We start from the raw sequence: 11352 nt of genomic DNA, 5'->3' as shown, positions 1-11352 counted from the left end.
AATATTACAAATATTATATATTAAGTATATTAATATACATAAATAAATATAAATAAATCTGAAAAATATATATAATTTAAAACTATAAGAATATGTTAGTATTTTAAGTAAAAATATAAATATAAAAAAACAGAAATGAAGATGAGGACGACAATGGGAATGGGACGGGTAGAAGAGAGGATATATGTATTTTCGTCTTTAATTATAAGGATATTTTTCTTTTTTATCTCCATTTTTTTAAAGTTTTTATAGAAAATTTTCTCTCCATTAAAGTTAAAGAGGGTCAAAGAATTTAAATTCGAATCAAAATTATTATCTTTACTCAATATGCTTCGTTAAGGCTACATCTAGTGTGCATCTCCTCCATAGAGGTCAAATTTGACCTTTAGTAGGGCTTATTTTGACATTTTCTGATGTCCACGGACTAGATCAGTTCATTAGAGTCATGAGCAAGATTTGCCTTCTCATCAGTGGTAAAGGCCAAATTCAACCTTTGTTTCGATGGAAATGCTAAATTGGGCCTTTGTATGTTCCAAGAGGCTAGAAAATGGCCTCTATAAGGCACTACCTTGAGGCCTTTTTGCAATTGTGATCGGGCCTAGTTTCTTAAGTTCTAAGTACAAGATCTTAAGAGGTGTTTGGTTTGAGTAATATTTTATTCTCAAAATGAAAAGATTATCTTGAAAATTACTGGATATAAATGATTACTATGTTTAATAAAATTTCATAGGTATAAATAATTATTGTGTTTGGTTAAAAGTAATAAAAGATTACTAGTAAATTATTTTACTTAAATACCCTTAAATATAATTATTTTTAAATATTTTTTATATTATTTGTTATATTAATTAAAAATAAATTTATTTTTGTCTCAAAAAATTAATGAATAATAATATAATTATAATAAAATCAATATTACCTTGGTAATATTTAAATACCTAAGATGAATGTGGTAATCAGATTATCACTTATATTACCTGTCATGTCAGCATTAGTAATAGAAGATTACTGTGATTTTTTATTACTGATAAACTAAACAAGAGAATAAAAGATAGATTACCAATGTAATATTCAAAAATTGGAATCAAATGGCCCCTAAAGTTTTTATTTCATGACCGCTTACAAACTTTACAATATTGTTTTCCTCTTTCTCTTCACCATGTAACGATCATAATCTAATTATAAATTAAGTCATTACATTATTTAATAAAATTTGATAAAAATAAATAGATAAAAATAATTATTATATTTAATTAAAAATAATAAAATAATTTTATTTAAATATTTTTAAATTTAATTATTTTAAAATATTTTTATGTTATTTGTTATATTAATTAAAAGTAAGATTATTTTTATCTTAAAAATTAATAAATAAAAATATAATTATAATAAAATTAAAGTTAACTTGATAATATTTTAATACTCCGGATGAAGGTAGTTATTATATTATCTATCATATTAATATTAATAATAGAAGAATATCGAAATCTTTTATTACTTATAAACAAAACAAAACAATATAAATTATAAAAAATAAAGTATCAAAGTAATTTTTATAAACTCTCAAAGTCTTTTGTTCTTTTGGGTTTATATATATTTTATTTTTTTATTCTTTTTTTAATAATTGAGGACCTCATCCGTATTTGTTAAAGGTATAAACTCGAAGATACAATGATCGGACCTACAATTATTGTATTAAGTAAGTCAATGTTTCACAGGTGTGGAAGAGATTTAAACCAATATCTTAATTTTAAAAGTTCTAATACTTTACTAGTTTTAATAACGTTAGAGTCAAAATTTTTATTCTTTTTTTTGTTCATACTCTTGAAAATTTTATAAAAGTTTGTTGAATCGTTGAAGAATAAAATCTTTAATAACAATAATTCATAATAGCAACTCAAGGTTTTATACCCTTGTTATTTTTGTCTATGTTATACAACATTGGACACTTAAAAGATAAGTAATCTCCTATATATATATATATATATATATATATATATATATATATATATATATATATATATTTACATACGCAGATAATACGTTATCATATAATTGAGTATTATTTTATATTTAATTCAAAATTATTTAATCACAAGATAATACATAATTTATATATCTAAATTATATATAAAAAATATATACACATAATTTTATTATTAAAACGTACAAACCCTCCTTTTGCCCCATGCGTTTCCTCTCATTCTCCAATTCTAATTTCTCACTCTTCGCACACAATTTTCTTTATTTTATTTACTACTTCCTTCCATAAATAAATTACATAAGCTTAATATCTCGTAACATCAATTAAATTATATATATATATATATTCTTTTTTTTTTTAGACAAGAAATTATACTTGAATCGAACCATCTAGATCAAAACCAATCACACTAAATATGACAAATCTCATGTCTAATGACTCATCTTATAATCGCTAAACTAAATTAAATATGAAACTTTCTTTTTTACCCTTTCAACTATTCTTATATTAATATAAGTCTCTTATTGTGAAAGAGGGAAGACAAGGTGTCAAATGGGAGAGCAAACATTATTCCATCATTAGGCAACCTTCAATTGAAATAACAAATGTGGAATTCAACACAACTCCTATTATATTATGAATGCGAATCGACTAAAATAAAAGCCTAAAGTAGTAATATAAGTCAATAAAAACCAATCCAATGATGTTAAAGTAGCAATATCATAACAAAACAAATCCCTTAAATTAGAATTGCGAAAAGCAAGCCAACAACCACACCCAAAACGTAGCCTTCCATGCTTGAAGCTCCACTCTTATTGTCTCCTGATGAAGGACTAGCAGCTAAACCTGGGGATGCCTCACCAATGCCAGCATTATTATGATGTTAGATTCAGACAGTTTAATATTAATTAAACAATAAAACCATGTAAATAAATAACGATGTATATGTTATGATTTATGTATATAATATTACTCTTAATTAACGCTATATCACAAAGCTAATCGATCGTAAAAATACGTGCTTAAGCTTCATAATTGACAAAATGTAGCAAGTAGACTGGACTAGTGTGTTACCAGGCACGGGTCCTGCACTTGGACTTAGAGATGGAACTCCAACACCCACAGCTGTGAAAACAAAACAGTAAGTTAGAAAATTTGAACCCTTATTTTTGTATTTCAAATCTCACCCCTTTATTACCAAGGACAGCCTTCAGGGCTGAATAAAGAGCTATGACAAAACAAAGCTTACACATTTGACCCATAAATAAGAAGACCTAAACCAATAAACTTGCCATGCTTGACGGCCCAGGTGTTCTGGTGAGAATCTTTAAAAGGCATTAAATGAATATCTCTCTTTTCCAAGAAAAGGGCCCATGGTAGGTGGAATGCTTTGCCCAAGTTCTTAGGGAATTTATAATACAGGTAAGTGTCTACCTGTCATGATTTTTAAGTGACAGAAAGGCATTTATCTCGGAAAAGATTTAAATTAAATAATTAATAATTTGCCTACAATTAATTAGAGCTTAAAGATTTATTATAAACTAATCATGAAAATGCTAATTATTTACGCATATAAAGCAATCAATAAAGTAGCCTAAAAATCTATACACATAAATTGCATTTAGTGCCAACTTTTAGGGTTTTTTTTTTTAATCGGAGATTTTATTTGTATTAGTTAAATAAATAAATTTAAGATATAACAATCGAATCCATAATACATTAACGTTTTATAAATATAATAAAAATTTAAATTTAAATATTTTTTTTAAAAGTTTTAATATTTTTTATCGATTTTCTTAACCCTAATTGTGATTTTTAGGGTATGCTAGAAGGAAGGAAGGAAGTTAGTTGGGCCACCATTATTCATATTATTAAAGAAGCTCACGTTACCAATTTAAGTGCCTTTCACAATCCACATCAAGAAATTTATAATATACACATTTTCAAAAAATATATTATTAATTTATAAACTTCATGCATAAAAAGCTAATTTATTTGAATTGATGTGATATTATATAGATTAATCTGAATGATCTGATATTCATGTATTAGATCTTCTAAGTATGAGAGAAGAATTTAAAAAAACATACCTGAACACAAAGAAACGGGAGGAGTAGTAACATTGCAGACAGAAGGGAGCTTAAGAGCCCTTTTGAGATCAATGTTGATGCCGAAACTAGAACTTTGACCGAGAAGAGTACACAAGCAAATAGGGTTGCTGTCCACCAGCCCCGCCAGCTCAGGGCAGCACGGCTTGTCCGGGACCGTCACATTGCTCCCGGCCGTCACATACGACAAGCAATCGGACATATTAAGTAGTTGATTTAAACAGTCATTTGATGGCGACGGCCCCATAGCTGATGGCCCCATAGGTATAGCTGAGGGGCTAAAAGCGGCGGAGGAGGAGGGCTCAGGAGCTGGTGCTTGAGCAGCTGAAAATGAAACCAACGCCATCAACAACGCTGCCATCATTAACATGGTTGAAAATGATCGCAGGGTGCCCATTTTTGTGAAGAAGAGGAAGTTAGTGAAGAGTTAGAGATGGATGGATAAGAGTTTATATGGTGCCGAAAAGGAAACAGAACCTAACTTTGTGCCAGCGGAGATTATTAAATGGGAAAAAGACTATGTTCCACCCAAATTTTAGTTTAATCTTAAAATCATACTAATAATAGATAAAAAAACCCAATCACCTACCCATAGACTAATTGCCGTTCAAATTTTCAGTTGGAGATAGGAGAAAAATAATTATTTTACCTATAAATCATAGAAATTTGAAATTTATATCATTTTTTCCTTCAAATTTTAAAAACTAATACTTCCATCTTTTCTCAAAGTTTGAAAAGTTTAGATTTCACTTCTAGGGTTTATTTCCTCCTTTAGCAACCATCATTTCGATCGATGGTCGATGCTTTTCACTCATCTTCTAGATCCAACCACGAAGGACGATGAAGGATAGTCGTCCAGACGTGATGATGAAGGATGACGATGACGAAGAGTCATCCTTTGTCATCTGGAAGATTTGATGAAGGAGTCGTCCTTTGTCCTGTCATCCAAACGACGAAGGACGATGCTTCGTTTTCGTGTTTGGATGACGCAATGAATGATGATGAAACGTCGCCCTTCATCTCTTCTTGTCGATCTGGACGACGAAGAGTCATCCTTCGTTAGAAAAGCCTTTTGCTTTTTTCTGATTATTGGTTAGTTCTCTAGGCCACTGGAGATGAAACCTAAAAAGGGAGAACACAAATTTTTTAAAGTTTAATAATGAGGGTAAATGTGAGTTTTTTAAACTAAGGGGAAAAATGATATAAATTTTTTAGGTTTTAGGGTTTATAGATAAAATGATGATTTTATTCCTGTCTCTAACTAAAAATTTGGATAATAGTTAGCTTATAAGTAGATATTTGAATTTTTCACATATAATGAGTGTGATTTTAAATTTCTACTAAAATTTAGGTGGGAAATTGTCTTTTCCCCTTATTAAATAAGTGAAACTACCACCTAATTTTTTAGTCTTTTTCTCAATATTCGCTTACACCGTGACCTGTGTTAGCTAGATCGCAATAAAAGCAAGTGTAGGAAGGACTGTTTGATTTCTTCTTTTCATACTTTCCGAATTGGCTTCTTTGAGTCAAGCCATTCATATGATTAAAGCAAGTCACAGAATCACCTCTCTTAATTTTTAGTGAAAATAATAACAAAAAATTCGAACTGGAATAAAATTAATAATATTAAAGTTGAGTTTTATTTCGAAAGGTTGTGTTGTAACTTTAGTAATACATGATACTTGGTAATTAGTAGGTAAAGATCATATATTAATATTGATATTTGGTGCAATAAAACAATAAACCCATATATAATAATAAAATCATTTTCATTTAGACAAATACTTGTTTTCTTAAACGAGAATGAGACTAGAAAAAGGGAGAGAGATGACCATAGGGTGTTGGTTGCTGGAGAGAGAGGGGCTGCTAAAAAATTTAAACCTGGGCTGGGCTGGGCTGGGCTGGGCTGGGCTGGGGGGCGGGGAGGATGCAACTTTTCAAAGTTTACTTTAAGGGGAAAATATTAGTTTTCTAAATTAAGAGGAGAAAATGATAATAAAATTTTAAGTTTTAGGATTTAATGATGAAATGATAATTTTACCCTTACCTCTAACAGAAAATTCTAACTGAAGTTAACTCATGAGTGAGTGTTTTGAGTTTTTGAAAAGTTGATCATGTATTAATATTGATATTTGGCAAAACAAAACAATAAACCATGTACAACTAATTTTGAGTATCTAATTAGGTGATCTGTCGTTGTGTGATTAGAACAGTATAAATTAATGAATAAAATAATACTTAGTTATATAACGATACATCATTTTTTTGGTAGTTTATAATGATACATTGTCTTAGTATTCAATTCGATATTTAAAATTGAGTACAAATAATATTGCTAGCAACAAATTATAACTAGAATGAAAGATGGAGGACCTTCTTTTGATACAATATGGTAATTAAGCATTGGAACTTCTTAATAAGCATAAAATCAATATTTTAAAAATCGGACCGGACTAGTCAGTTTAATCGAGAATTGGCCTATGGTTTGATTCAATTTTCACTAAAAGCTGGTTTGATATAAGACTCGATCAAACTCGATTAAAACTGGTGAATCGGGTAAGCCGATTAAAATCAATATAATCGAGTTTGACCAAGTCTTATTGCCCTAACCTTTAATTTTAATTTCTATTAAATTTTTTTAGTTTTTGTTTTGTTTTAATGAATTGAATTTTATGTTTAAAAAAAACAAATATACCTTGTTATTATTGATAATCGTACAAATTTGCTTCTATTAAACTTCATATGCTTTCTGTTTAAAACATGTGTTAAATGTTTGATATTATTTAATAAATTTATTATAATTTGACAATAGATTGAACTGACTGATTAAACTGATCAAATCATGAATCAGTAAGATAGTTAGTTCGATTACCAATTTGATTTTAAAAACATTGCATAGAAGAAATAGGATGAAAAAGAGACTTTTATGCAGAAAATAAGGAAGCAAGAGGGATCACTTTACATATTTATGAAATTATGATTTTAGAATTTTTAATATTAAAGGTTAATTCATCAAGAATACTTTATATGTTTGAAAAATAGTTGGCATTTAATTTAAAATATTAATCACATCCCTTATTACCATCTTATACTTTTCATGCAACATCATTTTGAGAAATCAAAAAAAAAAAAGAAATTCAATTGTCATTTATGGGCCTTTTATTCGAAATCTTAAGTTATTGAGTGAAGGACAATGAATATAACAAAGTAGCTGAGAACCCTCTAAAAATGCTTCGATGGAAGGGAAGAACACAAAATTCAAATTGTTTCACCAATGGATAGAGATGCAAACAAGTTGAATTGAATCGAGTAGTGCTTAACTCAAGGTTGAATTTTGTCAAACCCATAAGATCTTGGCTTGAGTTAGAGACATAAATGACTAACTCAAGCTTGGTTCAAAAAATTATATTTAATTCCGTAATTTAAAAAGTAAATAAATTTTAATCTCATAACTTATATATCAATTATCTCTATATTTAAAGTTTAGAGATAAGATTTTAAAGAAGTGAAAGATTCAAAACTTTTAGGTCTTATTAATATTTACTCAAATTGAGTTGTGAGCTTATAAGCCCATCGAACAAGCCAACATCAAACTTAAGCTTGACTCAACTTTAGTTAAATCGAGTCTAACTTAAGATGAGCCAAATTACAAGCTTCTTGCAAGTTACTCATCTCATTTGCAACCCTACCAATGTTTAACTTAGATAAATCATAAGAAGGTGCTAGAGGGAATATAATTTAGAAGGGGTTATATTTCACAATTGAAGAGAATACTATATTTCTACACCCTTTTTTCCTTATTATTATTATTACTATTTTTGTTGTTGTTGTTAAATTATATTTAGCTAGAATATACGATTTGCAACTATGTGATCATTTTCCTTGTTTAAGGTATTATTTCCTTGTATAAAAGAAAGATTCATGTATAAATTCAGTCATGTATATATACAAAAATTATTTCATTCAATTCTTTGCATGGTATCAAAGCATATAATCAAGAGGAGGAAATATGATCAAGACAAGAATATCAAGTAGAAAAAGACACAACAACACGCTTTAACACATTAGATGTAAGTTCATTGGGATGATAGTTGAAGAGACGTTAACTAGAGTCTATCAACCACCACTTTATCTATATGATTATCATTATTACTTACTATTGTTTCTTTGCATGAACCTTCCTCTTACCCAGAAACTAGTGTGAATCCTCTTTAGCCACAAACAATACAAGAAGAATTGCATGCTTTAGTAAAGACTTACAGTTGAGAATTAGTTTACTTATTGTTTGGTAAATCTATGATAGGATGAAAATAGGTTTACAAAATTGAAACCCATATCGATTGCTTAGTGGAACACTATAAAATCCAGTTACTGGCAAACGGTTTACTCACAAGAAGAACATTGATTGTAAGGAGACTTTTGTTTTAGTGGCTCATATTACTTATGTTCACAGTCTTATGGTTGTTGTAGTTATTAGAAAGTGAAAACTTTTTTAAATGGATGTGAAGAAAGCTTTTTGAATAGGGATATCTCTAAAGAAGCCTATAGGAAACCTTTGCCTGGATTTAATGATACACCTAACAAGGTTTGTCATCTTCGCAAAGCCTTATATGGAGTTAAGTAGATTTCAAGAGTGTAGTTTGCCAAATTCATCTCTACTATTAACTAATTTGGGTTATTTTTTTTATATCTTATGATAATTTTCTTTTCATCTATAAAATTGAGAGGGAATGTACTCTGTTGTTGTTATATACTATAGACGATCTATAAGGTATTACAAAATTAAAACAATTCTTCAACACATAGTTTGAAATGAAAAGTCTTGATCACTTGAGTTATTTTTTTGGATTAGAAGTCTTATCTGATTGTGTTGGTTATTAATTATCTCAAGCCAAATATACTACAAATCTTTTATCCCATGTAGTCCTCTTAGATAATAAAACTATCAACATTCCACTTGAGGCCAATGTCATGTTTTCTCTTATGCACTGAAAGAATTATTCAGTATTATCCTACTCTTCATGGACAATTGGTTAGAACTCTTATCTATCTAATTGTCACTTGACTAAACAAAACATATGTCATTCATATTATTAGTCAGTTCATGGTTGCTCATTATACTATTCACTTTGTGAAAGTGTTTCGTGTCCTTTAATATATTGAAAATACATTGTTTCATGGTCTTCATTCTTTGCTTAGACTTCTTATATTACATGCATATTCTAATGTTGAATAGGCGGGTGATCCCACAAATAAACGTTTTACTAGTGATTATTTCTTCTTTTGAGGAGATTCTCTCATCTTTTGATGCTGTAAGAAACAAATCGTTCTTTCTTGTTTGAAACTTAAAATAGTTTATTTTAGTTTGAAATTTTTCAAACCATTTTTTCAGTTTAATTTAAAAAAGCCCTTAAATCACAGTAAACTAAACCTCTAAATTGTCATTTGTTTAAAGAGCAGTGTTATATACACAAATAATAATGTATCACTATACAATTGAATAATTAAAAATTAAAGATAAATATTATTATTTGTACATAAAAGTTATATATATATAATTTTATTGTTTTTTGAAATGATCACATAATATATAGACACCTGCCTTGCCAATTTCATCATTTAACTTTAACTACAATCCAATAATGGCCAATAAATAGGCCAAAAAAAAAAAATCTGGTTTAATAAAAAAATAATTTAAAGGAATGATAGAAAGAATAAAATACCTTGTATTTACATAAGAAAAGTAAGAAATAACCTTAATATTCATTTAAAAAAAAATCAATATACTAAGTAAAAAATGTGCAACAACAATATTTAATTTACACATTTTTTTCATAAACCAATAAAAATATCTTAAAATTTTAAATATATAATTTTTATTTTTTTCTTTTTTGTTATGACAATATCATCTATAAATATATATTTTTTATAGATTTTATTGTGTGATATAATAATGCAACTTTTTCTCAAACTTTATCGATCTTCTAAGACTCTTTTTTTTTTAATCAAATCAATCATGCTTTAATTGATCTTAGAGGGTAATAAAATTAGTTTAACACTAAAATTTTAAGAGAAAATATCTGGGTTTGAATCTCTATCATATTTGTGAAACTCTAATTTATCTGATTCAATAATTCTGAGTTCAATCATTGTGCATTGAGTTTACTCATTCAACTAATACAGACATGGTTCCCCAACCTTTTTAATTAGTTTTATTGGTCAACATGTAGATTTAATAATGAAAGTTGACTGTAGGAGGGGCATTTGTGTAATATGTGATAATTTTTTCTTCTACCTTATGTCAATCCAATTTGTGATACTTTAGGAGGACAACGGTCATATAATCCTACACTTAAATTTATTATGGAATTAGAGTACAAGTAATAGTTTACAAACTGGCAAAGACAAGCACCCACCCACCCACAAGAAAAAGATATATTCATGTCACAAGAAACTGAGAAAATGGGAATGGGTACACATGCAAGAACCTTTATTATTATTCATTCACTGTTTCTTGCCTTGTTGGTGAAAATCATAAATATTAGACATGGTTAGATGGAGGCAAGCTGATAATGACGTGGAACCATGCACACAAGAAGTTATAATCCATCACGCAACCATTTTTGCCATATTGTAGCTTTGGCGGGTGGTTGGATTTTATTTAATATTTATACTTAGGGGAAGTTGGCAGTTGAGATTAAGCAGAAAGCATTTATGATACATTCCCATTATATCAGGGCGTCCTTCTCTGACTCTTACTAACATTTCAATGGTTCACACTGCGTATTTGGTAATTACTAAAATTATCGGCACTTATTTTTACTGCATGATTTATATATATAAACAAGGTCAAAAGACTTAAAGTCATATATTTCAATTTTGAAGAAACTTAAATATTTATTTATAAAATAATTTTTATTAAAAATCTTAGTTAAAGTTAAAAGTAAAACTATTATTTACTAATAAATTTTAAAAAATTAAAGTTTTATCATATTTTCTTTTTTCAAGTTTAAAAACTTACAATTTCTCTCACCCAAAGTTTAAAAAATGACAATTTCTCTCTGAAGATTTTTTTCTCTTTTCTTTGATGAGGATCTGCCATCTTCGACCTTTGGTTTTCCTCCCTTCCATCTTATCTCACCCTCTTGACCTTTCTTCAACCACTAATTAATGAAAATCGTCTAAAAATCCATAAGATTTACATATGAAAATCCAAACAAAAGTTGTTTGGAAATTCAGACAATTTTTGTTTGGATGATG

At 28.4% G+C, this 11352-nt stretch overlaps 1 protein-coding gene across 1 annotated transcript; it reads right to left on the bottom strand.

Moving 5' to 3' along the window:
- Positions 1-2537: 2537 nt before the first annotated feature.
- On the bottom strand, positions 2538-4549 carry LOC123203953 (non-specific lipid transfer protein GPI-anchored 12). Its single transcript, XM_044620451.1, has 3 exons — positions 4075-4549; positions 3059-3109; positions 2538-2830 (listed from the first exon to the last, which is right to left on the bottom strand). Exons 1-3 carry the CDS (start codon positions 4487-4489, stop codon positions 2724-2726), a joined length of 573 nt encoding a protein of 190 aa, XP_044476386.1. The 5' UTR covers positions 4490-4549; the 3' UTR covers positions 2538-2723.
- Between the last annotated feature and the right edge of the window lie 6803 nt (positions 4550-11352).

The sequence above is a fragment of the Mangifera indica genome, chromosome 2 (assembly GCF_011075055.1).
Source record: "Mangifera indica cultivar Alphonso chromosome 2, CATAS_Mindica_2.1, whole genome shotgun sequence".
Taxonomy (NCBI): Eukaryota; Viridiplantae; Streptophyta; class Magnoliopsida; order Sapindales; family Anacardiaceae; genus Mangifera; species Mangifera indica.
The sequence above is the reverse complement of the archived record's forward strand: the minus strand, read 5'-3'. Positions and strand labels throughout refer to the sequence as shown.